Source organism: Onychomys torridus, chromosome 22, assembly GCF_903995425.1.
Source record: "Onychomys torridus chromosome 22, mOncTor1.1, whole genome shotgun sequence".
Taxonomy (NCBI): Eukaryota; Metazoa; Chordata; class Mammalia; order Rodentia; family Cricetidae; genus Onychomys; species Onychomys torridus.
This window is the reverse complement of record NC_050464.1, coordinates 4,531,290-4,557,077: the sequence shown is the minus strand read 5'-3', so window position 1 is coordinate 4,557,077 and position 25,788 is coordinate 4,531,290. Positions and strand designations below refer to the sequence as shown.

The window sequence follows — 25,788 nt, the reverse complement described above, 5'->3', positions numbered from 1 at the left end:
GGGCGGGGAGAACTTGGTAACATAGACTTGTAATGCTTAGGAGGCTGAGATCACAAGTTCCAGCCTGGTCAGGGCAACAGAGTAAGTTCAAAGCCAGTATGGGCTCTTGTTCTCAAAATTAAAAACAAAACAAGCCAGAGATCTATAGCTAACTGGTAGAGTGCTCACCTAGATTCCCAGTACTTATAAACATACGAAATAAAGCTAGGTGTGGTGGCCCATGCCTATAATTCCAGCACTTGGAGACTGCTTCAAAACACCTGAAGCTCACTGAGCTGACACATGACAATACATAAACTGTCCAGTGCTCGAAACAAAATGAAGAGTCAGAGAAACAAGTGAGGCCCCCCCCCCCCCCCCCCCCCCCTGCACAGGAAAAGACGCACCCCAGGGAAACTGACGGAAGGAAGCCTCAGCACTGGACAAAAAGGCAATGAGTCAGGTGCATCTCTGTGAGTTCGAGGGCAGCCTGGTCTCCAAAGCGAGTTCCAGGATGGGCGTAAAGCTACAGAGAGACCCTGTCTCGAAAACCAAACCAAACAACAACAACAAAAAGGCAATGACTGAAATTCCAAGGATGAAAGGAGACCACGTCTAAGCGACTGAAGGCAAACAGAGACTACATCTCGCTAGCGACCTTCGGTGAGGCAAGCCCCGAGCTGAAGAGGACAATGAACGAAACGGTAAGCTCAGGGAACCCGACAGCACAGCAGACAGCGGCTGGCACACGCCAGAGACAGGCTGCTTGAGATCATCCCGGCTGAGAGCTTCTTAGCTTATCGGCGGATTTTTCATTTCTTCCTAAGAGACTGAATCGATGAAAACCGGTTCTGAGATTTGGCGTAAACCAGCACACAACTTATTTGGCCCAAACTAAGCATCTGCAGGACTCTTCGTTTGGATGTGAGGTGTGGGAGGTGATAGGAGGGACTAGAAAGGAGATGTGCTCTGCAGATGGTGTTGCCTGGCAACACCTCACAATACAAGTGCTGGATCACACACAGTTAGTGCAACACAAGAATCCAACATAGTTCTGAGACAAAGGAGAAGCCTGCTATGAAGGTGCCCCATCATAGTGCTTGTATGTAACTTAAGAAGGAAATAAAACATGTACTACTGAAAAAGAAGGAGAAGGAAGGAGGGGGAGAGAGAGGGAGGGAAGGGGAGTGGGAGAGAGAGAAGGGAAGAAGAGGCCCAAACTACCATTCCTAGTTAGGCCTGACCAAGATTAGCACACTGAACGTCTCCGGTGGGTGGCTCGGACGCCTGCTGCCGACGGAGACACAGATGTACAGCCATGTTACATGCTTTTCCAAGGCTCTGGCTATCCTACTTTCTTGGCCCCTGTGTTAGACAGACAGCTTGGGTTCAAGCAGTTTCTCAGTAAATCTCCACACTTCTCAAGGTTTGCAAACTTCTCCTCTTCAGTGTGGGAAATTAAACCCACAACCTTGTATATGCTGAGCAAGCCGGCTACTACTGGGCCTCACCCTCAGCTCTGTGTCAACAAAATGTGACGTTCTCAATCTCCATACCTCAGTTTCTCACTTTTCAATTACTTCTAATGAATAAAATCAGATCCCTGTATAATGCTGTTCTCTTGGAACAGAATACACATGTCCAGTCACGGGCCTATGAAATGCTGACTGCTCCCGACAGCAGAGCAGTGACCAGACTCCGTGGTAGAGTAACGCGGGGCACACACAAGACAGCAAAGTTGAAGCCTAAGCACACACTACTAACTAGCTCCAAATCTTCATGCACTATGGAAGGACTATGTTAACCTCCTTTAGCTCCATGACTTTATGTGTCACTTTACATGAGACCCGTGATGCACCTGAACTCAGCATGAACTGCAACGCACATGGCCAACGTTGGCCAGAGTCAATACGACCACAAGTTGTTTCAACTGGTGTTTGGAACAAACACATGTACTTCTGCTGCCTTCTGTGAGTCTGCAGACATGCGTTATTTACTTACTCATGTGTGTGAGTGTGTGTATTATGTGTGGGTGCACGTGAGGAGGTCAGAGGACAACCTGCAGGGGTCAGTTCTCTCCTTCCACCCTGTGGGTTCCAGGGATCAGACTCAGGTCATCAGGCTGAGTGGTAAGTGCCTCTAATCAACAAGCATGGCACCAGCTCAGGTTTATATATTTTGTTTCAGAGGTCAAATCTTACTAAAATCCAATTGTAAAACTCACCAACTAGTCATACAAATAAATTACTTAACATTTTAAACAAATGTTTATTAGAACAAAAATCATCCCAAAGTATTTATTTTTCTAATTCATACTTCTTATTCAGCCAAGCCATTCAACACAGATCTTTAAGAGTTCAGCAAACTGAAATAGCCAACTCATTTCCACACTTTTCCCCCAATAGAATGCCGTTTTTCACTGTGAGTTGTTGTTCTTTGGGATAGTGAGCCGTCACCACTCTGTCCTGTTCTGTTCCAAACAGATGTTCGCTGTCTAGGCCAGGCTGGCCTGGAACTCACAGATCTGCCCGCCAAAAGCATGTGCAACCTCAAATGATGTCAGCACTCCTATTAGACTGATTCCAATGTACCAACCATGCATAAGGTTGCAGGGCGAACCTTCATGTACAATTTTTCCTGGTACTGGATTTTTTCCTTAGGAAAATAAACTAGACAGAAGAATGTTTGCATTTAATTTCTTTTTTTAATGCCAAACTCCCTTGCAGAAGGAATCTCGTATTATTACCTGTCACCCATTTGAGTTTAAATTGCATGGTATGATGAAGAAAATATTACTAAGTGGTACTTGTACACTGTGGCTTTCACACTCATGCTTGAGATGTATTATTAAATATGGATCAATGCAACTTACTTATTGCATCTTTTACTTGATTGGTTCATGCATTTACTGATGCTTTTTTTTTTTTCTGTTTTTAATTTTTGGAGACAAAGACTCACCATGTAGCCCAGGGAGAACTCAAACTCTCAGTCCCCTGGCCTCAGCGTCTCATGTTGGGATTATAGGCACGAGGCACCCTTCCTGACCCGAATGTTTGACTCTGTTGTAGTCACCCTTCCCAATACTTGCTCAGCTCCTGTGTCTCTCCTCTGTGCTTACCTGTTTTTAAGGTGTGCCTCTAGGTCACAGCGTTGCATCACATCTTGGCACACGGAAGAAAACGGACACAGAACCAGTAATTTGTCTAGGAGTTTATGGACCAGGATGCTGGATTTCTTACACAGCTTGAAATGAAGTCTCTTGCGGTCCAGGGGACAGAAATCTTTGTCTTGTAGGAAGTTTCTGAGGCACTTGTGGCAGAACGTGTGTCCGCAGGGCGTGTCGAGCGGCTGCAGCAGGGGCTGAAGGCAGATGTGGCAGACCAGGTCATCGTCCACTTCTCCCTGGTAGTTGTACAGGTGGTTTTCTCTTGCCCAGTGCTGCTGGCCGCACTCAAAACACAGGGGGTCCAGGGAGGAGGAAGAGGAGGCCTGCTCCACGGGCGCCATCTCATCACTGGCTGTTCCCATTGTGAGTCGGCAGTGCCAGTAGGCTCATGGGTCCCACAGTCGGGAGTATGTGTGTAACTAAAGCCAAGCACAAACAAACAGAAATAGTACTGATTAAGAAAGAGAAAAGGATCAATAAAATATCAGACAAGTTTATTGGAAACAAAATAGTAATAAATAATAAAGTAAATTAACTGGACAGTTGAGGGACAATGATTCACTCTGCCAAAGTGAACAAGGAGAGACCTTGTGAGCCAAAGCAAAGGCATCGAGTGTCACCAGAGCAACATAAGAACAGCCGACTTCCTTCCCCACATCCCACTGTCCACTGGGAATCTCAAGGCTAATTAATCAATTACGCTGCCTTGCTCCACTGAGTGGAGTCGTGTGTCGTCCCCCCCCACCCTCCACTGGGAATCTCAAGGCTAATCGATCCCCCAGTGCACCAACAGTGTGGCTTTTCATCTCACTTACGCCACCTTGATCTGCTTGAACTGAGCCTCTCTCTACAGCCTCTAATAAAGACAGTGTTTCTTAAATGCAGTCAAGGAAAATTCTGTTTGTCAATTAAAACAAAGGAAAAGTCACATCCCATAGCATATAAAAATAACATCTGTGCAAACTCTCTAAACACTTCTTATATCAAATGAAATAATGCTACAATTCAATTAAACAGATGAAAGGTTATAAATTAGACCTGTCTTGTTAGTCTACACTTAGTTACACACTTGGTCATGTATAACAGAGCAGCTAGCTGGGTGTGCACGCCTTCGCTAACACCAGACTCTTTCCACACCCCCATCTCTAGGTGAGGCTCAACTGTAGGTGACGATGCTGTTCTGCTGAAGGTCTTCCGTCCTTCCTGCTAAGGCACCAAGGGTTAAAATGCCCCTGCAAAGGCAGCAGCTCTCTGCCTCCCTTCTGAGATACTAGCAGAGCCTCCAAAGTGTGCTGAACAGTGAATGAGCGGGAGGGCCAGAGAGGACAGTCATTAACACTGCACCTGATGAACACTCTAAGACCTCAAGTCAAGCACCAGATATGATAAGAATGCAGGAGAGAATGAGAAATCGGCATTGAATTCTGTTTGCCTTGGTGGTTGGGAATATTTCAAAAGGGTAAAACAAAACAAAACAAACAAACAAACAACCCAACACTTGAGTCGTGACAGGAAGCATCAGTCAGAACAGGGATGCAGGTGTGGGATAAGGGATCTCAGGAGAGAAGCACACCACACAAGGCAGGGTGGCCAGAGGGCACACAGCATAGCCAGGCAACAGGAAGCAGGTAAGACATCTCAGCCAAGAACACTCTCGGGCAATCTAAACCGGAGAGCCTTCCCCAAGAACAGAAAGAATGGCACCACATGGACTCGACAGTGTCTGCCTGCGCTAGTGTTTGCTACCTGAAAAAACATGTATTTATTATGCACAGAAATTAGTGTGTGTGTGTGTGTGTGTGTGTGTGTGTACATGTATACAAATCACACAAAAGGGTACATGTAGAGATCAAAAAACAACTTGTGGGAGTCAATTTTCCTTTTTCCTTTTCGAGACAGGGTTTCTCTGTGTAGTTTTGGTGCCTGTCCTGGATCTTGCTCTGTAGCCCAGGCTGGCCTCGAACTCACAGAGATCCCCTGGCTCCGCCTCCCGAGTGCTGGGATTAAAGGCATGTACCACCACCACCCAGCGGGAGTCAGTTTTCTTTAACCATGTGAACCCTGGGGACTAAATTCAGGTTTTCAAGCTTGAGGCAGATGCCTTCACCTGCTGAGCCATCTTGCCAGCCCCATAACTGGTATTTTATGTATAGTATTCATTTTAAAAGCAACATAGAGTTGAGCAGAGTAGCACACACTCATAATCCCACCACTTGGGAGATTGAGGCAAGTTCAAAGCCAGCCTGGACTACACAGGAAGACCATATATCAAATACACCTACATTAACACATAAAAACAAACATCAGCATTCTAAGAGAATGGCCATGGGTTGGGAGCAGGATTCAGGCAGGACAGCTTGACCTGACCTCAGATAAATCACTCCTCTGAAAACTAGCAAAATAATAGTAGTCTCGACCCTCCCTCCTTCCTTACTGACATCCGACAGCAAAGACTTCCTGTGGTAGCTCCTGAGTCTTGTTCTTCATCCTCTGACAGGGCAGCTCTTCTCTCAGCGTAGGAAGCATGAGAGGAAGGAAAGCAATCCTGACTCAGAATCCCCACAGCCTCTTGTTTTCCAGCTAGTTTGCAAGAAAATTCACATAGCTTTTGCTCTTTGATGTGATAGTACTTATTCTAATTTTCTTCTCCTCACAAAAATATATGGTACTGCTAGCCTCCCACATAATGACTGAGAAAACACTTAAGACCACTGTGTTTTAGCTGTTCCCTAAGCCTCTAAATATCTTCAGTTCCTTATTTTCTCACAACACTTTTTTCATGAGGAGAATTAACATAGTAACAACTGCATTGTCTCCACCCACCAAACATGTCTTTGCTGGGGAATACACTCTCACTCAAGACTCAACTTAGAACAAGCAGTCAGAAGCACAGGGCAGCCTGGGAGGAGGGGTCGGGTCCTTGCTGGCCACTGACCAGACTCAGGACCTCACTAACTTCTCTGCCTGTCCGGTGCTCACAATGCCCGTCTGAAGAATAGTGAGCACTGTAGGTCTCCTTAAGCATCACTATGAATAACAACAACGCCGAAGAACCGTCCTGTCATTTGTTCTAACAACTTGTACTAGCAGTTTACAATTACTAGGAAATGAAATCCCAAGTTCTTCCTCACTTCCAACGGGTGGATGGTGAACTACATGATTTCAGCAAGAGAAGAACTTTATGAGGTGAGTTTTGAGCAAAGGAAGGCGGCCTGGCCCCTCTTCCCAATTCCTATTGCTCCCAGTCTGCCAGCCTGCCAGGTCCTTGCCCTTCGCCCCTGTGCTGGGTGGGAGCTTGGCCCCAGCGTGATGGTGTTGGGAGCGCCTGGTGAATGCAGTCAAAGAGTTGAACACAATCCTCGCAAGACCCTGGCTAGTTCCCACAGAAGTGAGTGGCAAGACCCTGGCTAGTTCCCACAGAAGTGAGTGGGTTCAAGAACAATTGGAATTTCTCTGGTTCCCCACCTCATCATGTCACCAACTTCCTGTCCTTTCTCTACTGCTTTATAACTGGGGCCAAACAGATAGGGCTGTTTCTCTTGAACCTTTTCTGCCTTTAGAAAGTAGTCAGTTTCAAGGATTTTGTTACAATCACAGAAAGCAGACTTAAGGGAGTTTCTTTGTCTTATCTGCTAGGTCTACCACAGAGGAAACAGCTCAGTACCTGGCTCTGTCCCCACCACCCACCCGGTGGCTCTGGGGCCCCCTTCTGGCCTCTGCAGAAACTGCACACACATTCGCGCTGGCAAACATCAGTTGCTACCAATTATGTCACATGGGAAACATCTGTAGGCCCTGTGACTCACCAAGGCCCAGCACCTAAGAAAACCCTCTCCTCTCACCCTCCTGGCAAATTCTTCCTCACCACGCCCTCCTCTGTGGAGTCTCCTCGGGAATCCCGCCAGCTCTTGGTGTGACTCTCTCCCCGCCAGCTCTTGCAGCCTCTTTCACACACCTTCTTCATGTGAACAACTTCTATATGGTGTGCTCACTTACTTACCTCATCTCTTTCTGGAGGGGAAAGGCAGTGCCCTTTTTTTTTTTTTTTAAATTTTTTTGGTAATTTTTACTAAACTGGTTGAAAATTTCAGACGTTCTGATTACTCTCCCCCACTCCTTTTATCTCCCTCCCACTCTGTAATCTCCACTCCTCCCTACCAGTCCCCTTCCCACAGTCCTGTTTTCGCTTCATTTTGTGACCTACTGAGTTTAACCAGGGTCATCTGTGTTAGGAACTGTCCATTGGCGCCAGGATGGCTCATCAGTGACACACAAAGGCATCAGCTGCACCTCCCCCAGAATCCCTCAGTAGCCAGCAGCTGTGGGGAGGGGTTGGCCCTGTGAGCACCCCCCCAATCCATGGCTGGCTGCTGGCAGGCCCCATCCTGTGCAGGCCCCTTGCAGGAAGCCGTGGTGCCGGGAAATCCTGACTGTACTGAGGTGTGATGCAGAGGAGGGCATTTCCCAGCCCTCTCCCTGTCTCCGCGCTCTTATAGGCTTTCCCCTTCCTCTCCCGCTATGTCCCCGGAGCCTTTAAGAAGGAAGGGGCGGTATAAAGGCCCTGTTTCGGGGTGACACTCAACTGTTACCCACTCTGGGCACCTTGAGCAGACTTGAGTCTGCATTCACTGGCTTTCACTGCCCAGCAAAGCCTCTCTGATTCAAGGTGGGAGTGGCACTTGTCTGTGGCTATAAACATAAACATTTACAAGGCAGCCTGGTGCCATATCAGTTTTGCTAAACAACAGCCATTAAGTTCCCCCATTTCCACTTCTTGGCACATACTGTGCACTAAAAGAAAACTTATGTGAGCCTCAAGTGTGTGACTATACGGGAGGAAACTGTGGTTCCACAGAGCAATGAACATGCTCGAGCTGACCCTGCAGTTCACAAACAAAGGACAATAATAATGCTGCTCCTGTGTCACAAAGGCTAAGAAAAATGTCCCCATGACGCCAACACTGAGCTCTCCTTACAGCTCACATTGCAGGGCAGCTTTGACAGCTGCCTTTCAGGAAGCAGTCACTGTGAAACTGTCCTCAAAATCCCTGTAGCCACTCCACAAGTTCAGCAGTGTAAGAAAACAAACCAAACATCACAACTACCACAGGACGCGGCACCCAACCCTGTGCATCGCCGCAGAGAAACCTGCACAGGAGTGGTGAAATGAGTCGTGTTGTAGCAAGAGCATTCAGGAACACCCCCAGACCCTTCAACAGCTGGCCAGCTGAGCCAACGGTGACATCTGACATTTGTACCATGCACTACTACTCGGCAATGAAGAGGAACAGACACAACCCACTGACCTCTAGACAAAGAGTGTCAGTGGGTTGATATTAAAGTTACATTCGGCCAGGCAGTGGTGGCGCACGCCTTTAATCCCAGGGCTTGGGAGGCAGAGGCAGGTGGATCTCCGTGAGTTCGAGGCCAGCCTGGTCTACAGAGAGAGTTCCAGGACAGCCAGGGCTACAGAGAAACCCTCATCTAAACAAACAAACAAAAACCCAACAAGTTGCATTCAGAGCAGTGACTGCTAAGAACACTTGTTGCTCTTGCAGAAGACCTGAGTTCAGGTCCCAGCACTCACATGGCAGCTCACAACTGTCTCCAACTCCAGTTCCAGGGGATTCAATACCCTCTCCTTACCTCCCTGGGCTCCTGTACATAAACTTACACAAGTTCATTGTAAACACATACTTTTTCTCAGTTGTATTTAAATAACAAGACAAAAAGTTTCGCTCTGTATTAGTCTGCTTGTACAGCATTATTGAAATGACAAAACGCAAACAGAGACTGGGTGTGAAGGCGGGAGAAGGGAGGGCAGTATGAAGGGCCTTGTGGGGTGGACATGTTCGCTATCTTGACCATGTTAACAACCATCTTGGCTGTACGACTGAACTGTTGGTCTGTACGTGGCCATCACAGGGGAAGTAACCTCTGTATCACCTCTTCTTACAACAACATGTGAATCTACAATTACACTGAAGGAGAAAGTTGGTTTAACATATCACTGAAGAGCCCAAGCATCCCCATCTACTGTACTAGGAGCTTATGCTAAAACATCCATTTGTTTATCAAACAGTAAATCCATCACACACACACACACACACACACACACACACACACACACACACACAGTGTCTGAGTTACTTTTTTATTGTTGCGATGAGGCTCCATGACCAAGGAAACTTACAGAAGAAAGAGTTTACTGGGGGCTATACTTTCAGAGGGTAAGTCCTCATATGACCATTATAGCAAGGACCATACCCGTTGACAGGCAGGCATGGTGCTGGAGCAGTAGCTGAGAGCTTACATTCTTATCAACAAGGAGGGGGGGGAGGAGAGGGAGGGGAGAGGGAGAGGGAGAGAGAAAATGAATGAGAATACTAACTGGGAATAGTACAGGCTTTTGAAACCTCAAAGCCCACCCCCAGTGACACACCTCCTCTAACAAGGCCACGCCTCCTAATCCTTACCAAGACAGTCCCACTAACTGGGGACCAAGCATTCAAATGTATGAGCCTATGCAGGCCAGTCTCATTCCCACCATCAAATTCCCCTCCCTGGCCCCCATACTAGGTTTGTAGCCATATCATAGTGCAAAATGCACTTAATCCAACTTCAAAAATCCCCACAGTCTTTCAGTCTCAAGACTGTTGAAAATTCCAAAGTTCAAAGTCTCTTCTGAGTCTCAAGGCAATCTCTTTTTTTTCCTCCTTTTTTTAAAATTTATTATATTTGTTTTAATTTTACACATCAGCCATGGGTTCCCCTGTCCTCCCCCCTCCCGCCCCCACCCCTACCTTCTCCCCATCCCCTCCCCTCCATTCCCATCTCCTCCAGGGCCAAGACTCTCCTGGGGATTCAATTCAACCTGGTGAATTCAGTACAGGCAGGTCCAGTCCCCTCCTTCCAGGCTGAGCAAAGTGTCCCTGTGTAAGCCCAAGGTTCCAAACAGCCAGCTCATGCACTAAGGACAGGTCCGGGTCCCACTGCCCAAACAGTTCAAGCTATTCAATTGTCTCACTTATCCAGAGGGCCTGATCCAGCTGGGGGCTCCACAGCCTTTGGTTCATAATTCATGTGTTTCCATTAGTTTGGCTATTTGTCCCTGCGCTTTTCCAATCTTGGTCTCAACAATTCACACTCTTACAATCCCTCCTCTTTGTCGACAATTGGACTCCTGGAGCTCCACCTGGGGCCTGGCCGAGGATCTCTGCATCCACTTCCATCAGTTATTGGATGAGAGTTCAGAGATACATCACCCTTTACAATAGCCACAAATGATACAAAATACCTCGGGGTTACTCTAACTAAGCATGTGAAGGACCTATATGACAAGAACTTTAAGTCCCTCAAAGCAATCTCTTAACTGCAATCCCCTATAAAATTAAAAAAAGCAAATTACATACTTTCAACATATAATAGCACAGAATATACATTCCAAAAGGAAGGAGAGGGAGCAGAGAGAGGAAATACTGGAACAGAGCAGGACTGAAACCCAGCAGGGCACACTCCAAATTCTGCTCTCTGTGTCTGACATGGACGGGCTTAGCTGCCCTGCCCACTGCCAGCCCTGCTGACTGCACCACACTCCCCTCTCTTGGGGTTCCACTTCGTTTGCAGCTTTACATTTTTGCAATTCTGGGGGAGTCTCTCCTCTGTTTCTGTTTTCCCAATTTCCAGTCTGTTGTGAGATCACACATGCTGGAAAATTCTACTGGACACTTGTGAGCACTGGCAGCTCTTCTTTCAGAAGGGCCTGTCTCTTTTCAAATCATAAAAACTGAAAAGAGCAAAATGTTAGATGAGCCCTGCTGTCAGGCCTTAGAATGTCCCCGGCAGGTCCTTTACAAGGCGGTCCAGGGGTGCCCTGGCCTTCGTCCCCTGCTTCCTCACCACAGGGCAATCGCTCTGCCCTGCCCAGAGTGACACGCAGCCAGAAGGCTAGCTGGGAAACTGTGAAAAGACCGCAGGAACTTCCTCAGGCATCTACACGGTAGGAGTGAAGGAACAACGACGATGACGCCGCCGCCGCCGCTCTGGTGGAGGAGGCCTTCTCTATCTGAAGAAGCCTCTGGATCGTCGGCTGCAGAAAATTAGTTAGCATGTTATGTGGGAGCTTCCGACACCGTCTACCCCGTGCCACCCTTTATCCTGACACGTACGTAGCACTAAGGACTGGAAGCCATCAACTCTAAGTTCCAACAGTGCCACACTTAGAGTTTTCTCACTTCTGTACACAAGACTTATCTCCTGTCCCTTTCAGTGACATTTGAGAAATCATTTCAAGTATCTGAAAACTCATTTTAGACTTATTCCCAAGTTGCCACTTGTCATTAGATGTTTCCCTATTTAATAATCCACAAAATTACTAAACTGAACAAAGATGCTAGACACTCTGAAACTGAAGGCAGCTCGCTCTCTCTCTGCCAGCTGGGGAACTAGGTCCCTGCACAGCGAGTTTTGACATTCATCACATTTATCAAGCGTCCACTGAGTGATGCTCTAGAGTACAGGTACCCTGGAGCCCTGCTTCCTGTCTTTAAACATCAGCTGTGCCCAGACAGTTCTGGATTATACTCACAAACACGCTCCACAGCAATTTAAGCAGTTTTTATGTTATTTTATCACCACCATTAGTGTGTGTGCACACGTGCACATGTAAGCATGCAGATGCACTTGTGCCGCAACAACCGTGTGGAGGTCAGAGGAAGTTTGAGAATCAATCTTTCCTTCCACCTTTGGATCTGGGTATTGTACTCACGGCTTTCACTCAAGAGCTCCTGAGCCATCTGCCAGCCTGCTCCATAGCAATTTAATTTAGAAATGCTTATCGTTTTATTCATTTTTTAAGGACTGTATTTATTATTTTATGTGCCTGAGTTTTGTGCCTGGTGCCCAGAAGCCAGAAGAGGGCTTTGGATCCCCTTGAACTGGAGTTACAGATGGCTGTTAGCTACCATGTTGGTGCTGGGAAGTAGCTCTGTCTGTGTCCTCCAAAAAAAGTAGCAAGTGCTCTTAACCACTGAATGATCTCTCCAGCCTCATTTGTGTATCTTTTTACAAAGATTTATTTGGAGCTGAAGTTCAAACTCAGCTATATACTGAGTTTGAGGTTAGTCTTCTACACATTAGATCTTATCTTTAAAAAACAAAAATAAAATGCAAAGAATGTCTCTGTGGAAAGAACTCTGCTGCAGAAAAGCCTATAGCACATGGCTCCCCCCAGGGCACGCCTTGCCAGTCTGCTGAATCGTGGCATTCCTAACATCTCAGAGAATGCCACAGACTCACTAGCATCATATGATATACAAGCGATGGGGATGTGAGGGAATTATGGCATCGGTACCTTGGTTTTATTGCTATTATCAGCAGTGGTGAGACACAGGTATTTAAATGCTGCTTCAAATACACTCAAAGGTAAGGGCTCAAATTTTAATCAAATGGTTGCCTATTTTCTTTTAACAGATGAAAGCTTTCAAATGCTTTACTCGTACAAGAAATCCTTTAAAAATTACCTTCAAGTGACTGATAAGTTACTTTCAAAGATTTTCGCAATTTCTACTTCCTATAATTTTGGGTCAAAATTACCCAAGGCAAGAAAGGTCATCAAGAAAGCACTGATTTGAGTTAGGGTCCTAGTTCAAACTTCAGCTGTCACTCACTAGCCACGGATGCCTGCAAACTCGGCCTCTCCCAGTGCAGCAGAGACGGCATCCTAGGAGATCACTATGGAGCACCTTGTCACCGTCACAAGGCATCTCAAGACTAAGTTCACACCAAGTTCCTGACGGGAGAAGATGATGGAGCACTGGGCAACCATGCTATCCCACCAGACTGGTGACCAGGAGGCTCACGTGGGGCTCCCCAGGTCCTTCACACCAATGTAAAGGGACTGAGTCACTCACAGAAGGAGCTCATGACTCTAGAATGTGCTTTCAGCACACGCTCCTTCTTCTCTTTTGGCCCCAGAGGGAGCACAGCTTTCTTGACCGCTACCCACTGTCGTGTTCCCCAGAGGGCTGAGCCAAGTCCAGTTGGCATGAGGCTTCTTTCTTTCATGTGCTTCTTCTATTGTCCCACAACACAATTCCTGTTTTCACAAGAGCCACACACTACAGGAGAGGTGGGGCACACCACTGACATGTCAGTGTTTCCACTACGACTGCAAACAGAGACAATTTTCTCAGCTGGCTGTAGCAGCGCAGCCTTTAATCCAAGCACTCGGGAGGTGGAGACAGGTGGATCTCCGTGAGTTCAAGGCCAATCTGGGCTACAGAGTGATTTCCAGCCGAAAGCTACATACATAGTGAGACCCTGTCTTAAAAACAAACAAACAAACCAAAAAAAAAAAAAAACCAAAAACCAAAAAAACAACTTAATAGTAATAGTAATAGTAGTAGTAGTAGTAATAGTAATAATAATAATAATAATAATAATAATAATAATAATAATAAATAATTTTCTCTCCTGCTTCAGTTAAGGTGCTTTGTAGGAGATACAGCTGCAATGGTCTCAAAACACAATCTCAACACAGGTGATTGTAGCAGAATAAAGAGATGGGTTTCCATGGTGGATTTTACCAGTCACCCTCACATTTTCCATAAAAAGTACCAAAGCCACAGAAGAGCAAACCTGCCCCAACACATACAGAAATCAGCAGGACGGCACTTCTCTGCAATCAGAGCCTCACAAGGAAACACGTGAGGTGGAACTAAACCGGTCAGGACCGGCTCATGGTGGCAATGTCAGTAACAATTAAAGTTACATTAAGACTTCATTACCCTATGGACAAGATCTCAACTGAAATGCCAGTTTTCAAGGCGAATCAAAGGCACTGAAAATTTAAAAAAACAGACTTTTGCTATTCAGTTTGTTCCAGTTAAAGCTTACTACAGATGAAAATTATTGGATCAAAATGGCTTTGGGACAAACTTCAAAGGCATCACTGTGATTCTCCATAGTAAACAGCCAAGGGGCTCAGGTCAGGGCCCCTGCAAGCCTGGTACTTACTCTAAATGATTCCCATGTGCCACCAGAAGGCCTCCGGATGAGTGACTGAGCAGCTGGAGCCGCAGCTCTAACGCTGGGGCAGAAAGTCCTCACAGTTCAGCACCCATGCAGACACACCACAGACACAACAGCCTCTCAAAACACACATGGCTGATGCTCCATGATCGGAATAGGACATCTGCTGTCAGACCAGCAATACCAAGAGGATGGATGCACCCCTAATTATGTTGATTTCTCAATTTCCAGAACCCAATCAAAATTCTAAGTTTTATGTTATTATTCCCCAAATAAATTCCCCATTTATTTTCTGACAGTTCCACTGGGTAACTTTCACAACCAAAACATATTCAAAAGCAAAATATTTGTCTCTCCCTCCCTCTTCCCCTTCCACTTACTCAGGATTTATGAAGAACCCCTGGTCTGTTGTGGTGGTGAACACCAAGAGTGCCAGGATTGGAAGGCTCACAGGAAGGACTATAAGTTCAAGGCTGGTTGAAGCTGGGAAGCAAGACCTGCCTCAAATGCCCCTCCCTAAAAGACCAACCCAGACTCTCCTGGGGCTTCCAGTTCAGTCCTCATAAAGATTTCAACAACCGAAAAACTCTTGTCTTTGTGAAGTTTACATCTGGGTAGAGATAAATAAAATACACATTTTGTCACTTTTTCATGGCTAGATATAGAGTGAGCAGGGCCTTGTACACACATGTTCTTACCATTGAACTACAGCCTAGCTGCAAACTCAAGCATTTCAGAACACACAAAAGCAAGGAAAATGGAATCCTAGAAGGGCAGTGAGTTTAGAACAGGGAAGTCAGGAAGGCACTCAGTTAAAATTCTTTTGAACTGAAAAACAATAAACAAAACAAAGCAAGCTGCAAGACATTCACATGGGATCTGCCACCACTAACTTGTATGGGTGTTTTACCTGCAGTGTGTCTGTGCAATGCATGTGTTTGGTGTGTTGGTAGAGGCCAGAAGAGGGAACTGGGTTTCCTGGAACTGGAGTTACAAACTCTTGTGAGCTGCCATGTGAGTGCTGGAATCAAATCTGGGTCCTCTGCAAGGGCAGCCAGTGCTCTGAAGCCGTCCCTCTAGCCCCAGAAAAATACTTTTCAAGGATAAATTTACAAGTATCAACACAAAAGCAACCAGGATTGAAACATTTTGGAAACAGCACACATTGCTCACAGGAATCAAAATTGTGTTTACTATCTAGGGCAGTGGTTCTCAACCTTCCTAACGCTGTGACCCTTTAAACGTTCCCTCATGGTATGGTGACCCCCAATCATAAAATGATTTTTGTTGCTACTTCATAACTGCAATTTTGTTAGTTATGAGTCATAATGTAAACATCTGATATGCAGGATATCTGATATGTGACCCCTATGCAAAGGTCATCCCACTCTCCAAAGGGTCGCAACCCAAGCTGAGAACCACTGATTTAGAGGGTATTTTGTGTAATGTAAATTCTTTTTACTCTGGCCTTGTTATTTGAGTTTTGTTTTGTTTTATTTTTGCATGCTTTGTTTTTAGTTTGTCCACAGAAAGTAATTGGATAGCACTCACAAAAGAGTAAGTAGGTAACTGAAGAACCAAGTGTGGTCTAATAAAGTCAGCAGAATTGAGGAGAGAAGGTGGGGGTGCACAAATGGTCACTCAACTTCTGTCCACACTATGACATTTATGACCCCAATCATGTGGTGGCTGGTAGAGAACCCTTGGGTAGAATGGAGACGCTTATATGCAGGCCTAACTTTCCAGAAATATTGGGACAAAATGAAGAAGGGAGAAGGGTAAACTTGAGGAAGAACACGGTCATTTTGAAGTGGTAGTACATGGACTTTCTGTAGGTGATCAGAAAGAAGCCGCCAAAGAAAGCGGAGATAAAAGACAGCTAGCTAGGGAGATGGGATATTAAACAAGGGCTGTACGGGGAGGTCCTGGGACTATACAGAGACATAAGAACAAAGCTTTATTTGAGGGAGAAGAGCGGATTGCTGTGGTGGGCTGGAGACCATCGTGTCTCATCTCCTCCCACAGGACGTGACTTCTACTACACATGTGTCTCCTCAGAGAACTGCTCTGCCCCAGCTCCTCTCTGCTGAGACTCTTGAGCTGACTCCAGGAGCTGCTGCTTACACCACAGCATCTAAACTCTGTGTCAAGGTCAGTGACTTCCATGTTGCTAAATCCATTGCTTAATTCTCGGTCCTAATCTTATTTAACTGGCCTTGTCTGCAAGATTTGACCCAACTGATTATGTCCTCCTGCAAGAAATGCCTGTGTCTGATCGCTCCAAGTCCCAGGCTCCTTTTTTCTCCAGCCTCAGTGGCTGTTTTTCTTTGGCTTCCTCTTCATCTCCAACATGGGACACTGGACCGAAACTTACTTACCCCTTCCCAGGAGCTCTCCTAGTGTAATATCCTCGGGCAGTTTGCGCACCCCTCCTAGACTCCAGCCGTTCTTTCCCGCCTCTCCTCTGACCTGGACTGGTAGACTTATCTGTCTAGCCAGTGTCTCTGAGGTTGTATGGGAACTTCAATTCCCATATCTGCATCCCAGCCTCCCCCTTAAATATGCTCTCTTTCAAGTTTCTGTCTGTCTCTCAATTTCTACTTTCCCAGTTGAGTAGGCCAAAAATCTTGGAGTCACCCTTGACCCTTCTCCTGCCATCAGTAGATCCTATCATTGTCAGCAGGAAAAAAAAATCAGGTTGAATTTGCCTTCAAAATATGTTTGAAATGGAGTCATTTCTCACTATTTAAGCTCTGTCCATTATGGCTCAGTCTGCTTCATCTCGTGCTTGGAATACTTCAGGAGGCTTCTAGTTGCTTTTACCTTTACCCTTCATTTTATTCTCGTCACAGGGAGATCTGTGAAGAGTAAAAGCCAAGTGCTGTCAATCCCTGCAAGGTCACCTTTGCTATAGAAAATTATTTTCAGGTGTGTTACTTTTGTTTAATGTGGCATTTGTTTAACTCTGTGAAGCTGTGTTACTTTGCCTGTCTAAAACACTTGATGGTCTAATAAAGAGCTAAATGGCCAATAGCAAGGCAGGAGAAAGGATAGGCAGACAGTATAAACCGAAGGAGAAATCTGGGAGGAAAAAGAAGTAGTCAAAGGAGGAGGAGGACATCAGGGGCCAGCCACACAGCCAGCCTCAGAGTGAAAGTAAGATAAACAGAAGTAAGAGAAGGTAAAAGCCCAGAGGTAAGACAGGTTAAAGTTAAGAAAAGCTAGCTAGCAACAAGCCAAGCTAAAGCCAAACATTTATAATTAAGAATAAGCCTCTGTGGGTGATTTATTTTGAGAGCTGGGTGGTGGCCCCCTTAAAAAGAAAAGACACCAACAACACACCTTGAGGTCTTTCTAGTTCCTGTTTCATTGCAAATGACAAATATATGTTTTCCAACTAAGAGAATCAGCAACCAGCATAAAAGAACCTGCATGCCCTTAAGACTAACAGGGGCAAAGGAAATTGGGAAACCAAGTTACAAAAATGATCACTCTGCCAACAGCTTCAGCATCACTTAGCCTTCCAGACACTAGCTTCGTTTACTCTCCAGTAACTCTGGGGCAGTCCCTTGAGGGCAGCATGTGGATGCTCGTGGGGGAGACTTACATAAAGGCATCATAGTGACCTTTGCCTTACCATAAAGGTCACGTCACAAGGCAGAGGTGAAATGAGAAGTGTGATCCATGAAGAAGCTTGATGGGGAGAATGCAGCTCCCAGCTTGACAGAGTGGCACCAGGGGACTAGGTCCCCACAGACTGGGGAAGCTCTCCAAGGGGTGGAGTTGGGGAGATGACATTTGCTGAGTGCTCCCTGTGTGACAGGCCCGAAGAGACAAGGTTACAGACTTAACCCTCATGACAACCCCAAGCTGGGGTCACTGTCACCTTTTTCCTTATTGTTCACATGAAGAAACTGTAAGAAACAGTAGGTAGGTAGCCTGCTGAGATCCCAAAGCTGAACCATGAAAATGGGACTCAAATCAGGGAGTCTGATTTCAGAGATTTTACACACACACACACACACACACACACACACACACTATACAAACAATGATAAATACACAGAGGTTGCACATGGTATGTTTTATACACACATACATACCCCTGCATATACACATTTAAGTATGTATTTTATATAAATAAATGGATGCAGAACCACAGGTAAATTCTTTCTTTTCTATAGTAAGCATTTGGGAAACAAATTTTCAGAAGAAACCACATATTCCTATTTATACAAAGGCCACAATGCTAGAAGAACCTCATTTTCAGTCTCACAGGAATTTCTCATAATTTTGTCATTCTATTTTTTATTTTCACTGTGATAGAAATGGACATTACTAAGCTGGGCAGTGGTGGTACACGCCTTTAATCCCAGCACTCTGGAGGCAGAGGCAGGTAAATATTTATGAGTTTGAGGCCAGCCTGGTCTACACAGTGAGTCCCAGAACACCCAGGGCTACACAGAGAAATCTTGTCTCAAAAAAAAAAAAAAACCATAAAAAACTGACATTGCATTTTAAAAATGTGTATGTTTTGCCTGCATGTATCTCTGTGTACCACGTCCATGCCTGGAGCCCATGAAGACCAGAAGATGAAAACCAGAAGAGAACCTCATAGACTGGAGTAACTACAGATGGTTACAAGCTACCATGTGGGTGCTGAGAATTAAATTGAGTCCTCTGGAAGAGAAGACAGTGCTCTTAGTTGCTGAGCCACCTCTCCAGCCCCTGAAATTGACATTTCTTTTACAATCACAAATTCAAATAGCTGTTTCTGCATTCAGATAGCAAAATAAATTGGAATAAATATAAAACTGGGTGACAGTTCAAATTTTGAACATTTGATCAATCTCTCCAAAATCTTCTTAAAAACATTCGCTTGTGCCGGGTGGTGGCGGCGCACATCTTTAATCCCAGCACTCCTGAAGCAGAGGCAGGAGGATCTCTGTGAGTTCGAGGTCACCCTGGGCTACAGAGTGAGTTCCAGGATAGGCTCCAAAACTACACGGAGAAACCCTGTCTCAAAAAACCAAAACAAGCCAACCAACAAACAAACCAACAAAAACCATTCATTTGTATTTGTCTCAAGGCACACAATTTTTTAAGGACTGGAAAGCAACCTCCATATACAAAAGGGTCTACAAAGAAAGGTTTTAAGCAGGCTTAAGGTTTCTTCCTAGGTTTTACACACACAGGCATCAATCAAAAGAGATCTTTGTGTTTCCTCGTTCAGAACAAAACCATCATCTATGGCCACCTAGCTTTAATCAATCAACAACTAGAGTCTCGTCTGTTTTTTTCTGGTTAGTGGCTCCAGGTTATACACAGAAATGGTTATCACTAACTCAACCTCTCCTAGCAATCTCAATGTTATCTTAATTTGTGTTTCTAACAAAAGTTCAATTGTGTCTCATCTACATAAAAACCAACTGGCAACATGTATTTATTAAGTATTCATGAGGAAAGAGTGAAGAGAGGAACACATGGAAGGCATAAAGGCACCTAGTAGCAGTAGCCCGTGTGTCGTTGGCGAGTCCTTTGCTTTTCCAGCAGGCTACTTCGTGGATGCTCTGCTTCCTGGGCGCTTGTGACATGAACAGCCTCAGCCACACTCTGGGGCTACCATGATCTGAACTGCTCCACCCCGACCATGAGGACTCAAGGTTCTGAAGTCATAAACCGAACGGTTCCTCTCTTAAATCCTTTCTATCTGAAGCCTCAACTGGCTGCAGCAGGGCTGGGAGGCTGGGAATGACTGAGACCATCTACCTGCCTCGTGGACCCCAAGGATGCGACACCGCAGAGCCAAGTGCCTGGAATCAACCTGATCAGCGCTGCTTGCAGTGTGGGTCAGAGAAGCCTTTTATACAGTGGGCAACTGTTACTGCAGAGGCGGATAACTGACCAGGGTGAATCCAGTGACTGGAGAAAGCTTGGGTCCAAACAGGACATCCCCAATATCCCACTATGGGGATATTTTATTTGTATGTTAATAAATAAAGTTGCCTGGGGGTCAGAGCTAATAGCAAGCCATAGCAGAAGCTGGGCAGTGGTGGCGCACACCTTTAATCCCAGCACTTGGGAGGCAGAGCTAGGCAGATCTCTGTGTGTTCAAGGACACAGCCAGCATGGAGACACACGCCTTTAATCTGGAGGTCTGTACAAACAGGCAGTGACAAGAGGGTCATGTGGTTGGGTTTACAACCAATGAGAAGGCAGAACAGAAAGTCAATAAAAGGACAGACAGACAGGAAGTAGGTCTCTTGCTGAGAGGAAGGACAGCAGTGGCAGTGAAGGGTAAGAAAGGGTTTTTTGGCTCGTAACTATTGTTCTGACCTCTTGGGCTTTTAACTCTGCAATTGGCTCTCTGTTTCTTATTTAATAAGACTGTTCATCTACACCCCACGGCTCAGGGGATACTACACAAAGTAGTGAGAGCTTGGGGAGGGGTGAGTGATGTGGAACCATCTTCCTGGCACACTGCGAGTGCTGTCCTCCTGAGCTCAGGGCAGCTGGGGTTACTTGTACAAGCCCACACAGTTGGGTCCCTCAGTCCTCCAGGATGGAGGGAAAGGTGGCTCCCAGTCTCTGCCCTCCTCCTCAAGGACCTATGGGCAGTTAATGGTTGATGGGAGAAGGTAAGCCTTTCTTCAGGGCCTTGGATATTGGTGAGGCACTCACGCTCCTGTAAGTAATCCTGCACCCAGGCTGACATAAGCTGCCTTCCTGAGCTCACTGGTCACCACATAAGCAGAAGACATACATGCAAGCAGGTGGAAAGCTGACCAGGAAGGGAAGTGAACCAGTGTGGGTGGGCGGGGGACAAGGGAAGGGCATGAAGACTACCAAAATATATTAAATACATGCATAAAAATATCATAACAAAACCAATTATCATGTACAATTAACATAAGCTAATAAAAATTAAAACAATGAAAATTAATTTAATAGAACTTCACAAATATAGGAGGAAAGTTAGTATTTAACAACTTTTTGCAAACTAAAATTTTATACTTTGGACTTCAAACTCAAGAAACATCTATCCAAATATTTAAACTTCCACACTTTGGCTAACAATGGGAGAAAATAACATCTGAAGACTACTACAGAAACCCTGGCAAGCTTTTGGTTACTGTTTCCATGGAAACACCAGGATAAAGAAAAAATAACATGGAATGTGGTCTTAAGACCACTTTATCTTGTTTTATCCCATCAGTTAACTCGCACGGTACATGGTAGGAACAGAAAACATTCACAGCTCATTCAACAAATATTTGTTGATTATATGCTGCAGGCCAGGCACTAAGCTTGGAGATAGGGTTACCCTGGCTAACCAAATAGTCCCTGCCCTCACAGAGACTAGTCTGGTACAGAGACTTTAATTAGTCAGTGATACACAGGAAGACAATGTGAGGCACATACAATTTAAATTTTTCAGTAGCCATGTTAAGAAACAGATGGTATCCATTATAATATGTAACAATGCTTTAATCCAATATATCCAAAAGTATCAGTTACCATGTAATCAACATGTGAAAAGAATATTGAACTATCTTAATCTCTCTTCATGCTAGGATTCAGGAATCCAATTTTTATTTAAATTTTTTTACAGATTTTTTTTATTTTATGTTTTATGTATTTATTTTGTGTTTTGCCTGCCTGCATATATGTACATCATGTGAGTGCCTGTTGGATCCCCTGAAACTGGGGTTATGGATGGTTGGGAGCCACCATATGGGTGATTGGAATTGAACCTGGTCCTCTGCAAGAGCAACACATGCTCTTAACCGCTGAACCACCTCTCCAGCACCACGTTGTTTATTTTATGCTTATGTCACAGTCCATCTTGGACTAGCTACAGTTCAAACACTGGAAAATCCTCTGTGGCTCTGCTACTGTCCTGGACAGAACACAGAGTGAGAGACACCGTGCACAGCAGGGAAAAGTCCCTTCTTTCTTCAATAAATTCAAAATTGACCACCAGATTAACCACTTAAGACAAGTGAAACCTGTGGGCATAGAAACATAGAAGCATACTGTCAAATTAGTAAGTAAAGAAGCTTTGAGCAATGCTACAGATGATGGCAGACTGCCTGGTGATGGTGTGTACAGGATTCTTGTTCAGTCTCTTATGCCAGAAGACCTGAGTAAGACTAAGTGTGGCTGACTCAGCCAACTTTGATTCCTCTGGGTTGGGTACGTGCATGGTAAGCATAGTGTAGTCTTGCTGTTCTGGTAGTCTTGGAAACGCAGACCATGCCCTTGCTCAGCTTCCACGATATCGCCAACACCCAGAAGCATAGCTCCCAACTCTACAGTTTGGCTTGAGTCATGGAGGCAACTTAAACCAACCTCTGAAGCTGGGTGCATGAGAAGCTTTAATGGGCCAGAGCCAGGTTACTTCCAAAGCAGGCTACCATGTTGCTTTTCCTAGAAGCACAAAGAGAAGGGCAGACTACAAAGACAGAAATCAAGGACCGTGGCTGGAGGTTCTACTTCAATCTCTTCTCATGCCCAAATGCACTCTATATACCAGGCACACCACACTGTGCCAGAAGGGGGCTTTTCTGTAGCAGCCTACTAGTGAAAATCCTCAGAGAAGAACAGAGTTTCCAGGTACTGTTCCAGGACACAGACACACAGACAGTGACACATGACTGACTTCCATTTAAACATCGTCTTACTTCCTCTCCAACAACCCCAAAGTCTAAAGTTCACTTCCAATGACTTAAGCATTCCCTCACTATTAGCACACGCTGACACCATACCAACTACTTCACTAGCATCACGTTGTGTACTCACGCCTGTGAACAAGCCCTATGAAGTAGCACCATCATTTGACACATGAAGGTGAGGCTGAGAGGTTAGAGGCCAGGCTGAAGTGAGTAGATGAGACTCAAGCCCTGGCTCATCTGATTCCTAGTCCATGTTCACGGGAAACTTCCCATTGTTCTCTTCCTTGTCCCTGTCACTAAAGAAAAACCATGCCACAGCAACGTGATGCAGCTGCAGAGAAGCCACATGGATGTAGGACACAGCTAGAGACCTTGGGAGAACACTATGACAGTTCAAAGAAAGACATGCACTGATAAGCTGGGGGGACACTGCTCTGTGGTGTACCTTCAGGCAGCTTATCATTTTATATAATTAGCAGTAGAGATAAGCTCTCCAAAATTCTCAGACAGGACTAAGTTTACATACTCAGGACAAACATCACCAAGGCAAAGAGAAACAAAACTTATAAAATAACAAACCCTTCATGAGCAAATGCGCCCATTACTATTTTCCAAACAGCTTATGAGGAATGCCAACACACAAGGTATCTTGATTGGAGCCACAGGTTACCCACGTGTGGGTTAGGGAGTCAGTGTCTAGTGTCTTGACTGGAGACCTGAGACAGGCTGCCCCCGGTTTCCTGTTTGTCCGTCAGTCCAGGGAGTCAGTGGTACCCATGGATTACTAAGTACTCAGCACTGGTGTCAATGTCTGGCTTTACCACCTTCTCCAGCAACCCGAAAGTCCCTGACATCTGTCTTCATGGTTGAGGTATGGCCATTCTAATCTAATCTAATCTAATCTAATCTAACCTAATCTATTCATGAGCACAGACTATACACTCTCTCGAGTAAGGTTTCCTTTACTCAGCAAGGGCTTTTGTTGTTCGTTTTTGAGGTTTTCTTTGAGTCAGGATGTAGTCCTGGCTGACCTGGAACTGATTATGTAGACCAGGTAGAGCTTGAACTCACAGAGCGTGGGAATGAACAGCACACCCACAATTCCCCTGCTCAGCTAATGTTTGAGACCTGCTTTTCTGACATTCGTCATCTTTGTTCCCCCAGGTTGCTCAGGAGTGCCCGTGACAACATGCTCCTCATAGACACATAACTGGACGGTTTCCATTTTGGTGATTATGAACAAGAGCTTCCATGAGCCATCTTTTCCTTCTCCGGGGTGGCAGCTAAAGGTGGAAGAGTGGATCACAGGATACACACTGTTTCCTAAGCAGCTACGAGAGCTGTCTCCAGTCTCTGTACTGTTGTTATATTTCCATGAAGGACTAAGCTTTGGTTGCTTCCTATTCTTGGCCAGCCTCTGATGTTGTCAGTCTTTTCAATTTTAGCCGCTGTGTAATAGATAGTTCCATTACTTCTGAGTTGAATATTTTTGTTAAGACCATATGACATAAGCATAATTATATAAAATATAAAGCAAAGAGAAATTATAACTTCTAAAAAATTCTTTAAGAACTTTAAAAATTGTATTTATTTATTTTATGTATATGGATGTTTGCCCACATGTGTGTCTATTGCACGTGGTTGCTGCAGAACAAACCTGGGTCCTCTGGGAGAACAGCGGGGGCTTTTAACTATGAGGCATCTCTCCAGCTCTGTTATAACTTTTAATAACTTTTTAAGTCATGTGACTGAAACTCTACTTCCAGTTAGTACCTCATTAAAAATCATGTCTTCAAATATCACTGTTACTTGGGAAACTGACATCTGAAAAACTTTTCTTTCTCTCTCACTACTTAATCCACCAAGAATTTATGGCTTGCTTCATGCAGAACTGCAAGCTGGGACGACTCTGAGCAGGACACTGTGCGTCTCTCTTTTCTACACTGGATGAACTGACACCTTCTCCAATACAACTCTCTTAGAACTGAAGGTAAGAATTTTAACCAAGTTCTGGGGAAATGAGGCTAACACCTGATGCCAACCTTAAAATTAAAAAGCACCTTGGTACACCCACATATCTGAACAAAGCAGCAGAGTGCCCTAAAACTAAGAGGGAACCCCTGCTGACTACATTACGGCCATTCTCAATCGGGCCTTACATAACCGATGTCATTACAGAACCCAGTAGGTGACTGTCCAAATTAATAAAGTACCATCTGCCCAGCAACAAAGAGACAGTGACAACGGAGGTTATACAAACCCAGACCTCTCTTTTCACACAGCGACCAACATTACCTGCCGAGGGGCAACGCACCCTCAATAGGTAAATTTAGTTTTTCTTCTACATACACAAGCGTCAACAACTGAACACACAGTTCTAAGAAATGCCTGTTGACTAACCTAATGGCATTATACCATAGAACAATAAACTCTAATTCAGTTTTTAAAAAAAACCTATTGCAATTACTATATTCGCAACTTTAATACATTGTCTTTCCTACATTTTCTGAAATGTTTTATTTTTCTAAAAACAAACAAACAAAACCAGAGACACAATTATCACCTATTTTCTGAACTATTTCAAACATCTCGCTGCATGGCGCAAATGCCCTAGCTTAGGAGCACACACAGGCCAATCCTACACACTACACGACTTCACGATCAGCAAGACCAACTGTTTCCTCATGTTGGGACTCCCTCTTTTCATGTAACAGCTGGGTCAGTCTGACCCACATGCCACAGACGAAGGCAATGTAGACAAGCTCCAGAGCATAAGCTTAGGCAGCTTCTTTCTGGAAGTGGGACACACTAAGGAAGCTGGCTGGCCAGGGCTGAGTGAAGTCCTGCCCTATAACCAGCACACAAATCTCAGTCATAACATCACTGCACACAGTAAGAATGTTCAAGAACTAAGAGTGGGGTCCAGAACACGGTATG

At 45.1% G+C, this 25,788-nt stretch overlaps 1 protein-coding gene across 1 annotated transcript in view; it reads right to left on the bottom strand.

Annotated features, from left to right (window-relative positions):
• Positions 1–25,788, bottom strand: part of Lnx2 (ligand of numb-protein X 2) — a 70,828-nt gene that overhangs the window by 29,386 nt on the left and 15,654 nt on the right. Inside the window, exon 2 of the mRNA XM_036172633.1 lies at positions 3,098–3,564. Within this exon, the coding sequence (XP_036028526.1) occupies positions 3,098–3,507 (410 nt within the window). The 5' untranslated portion in view covers positions 3,508–3,564. The remainder of the gene's footprint in view (positions 1–3,097; positions 3,565–25,788) is intronic.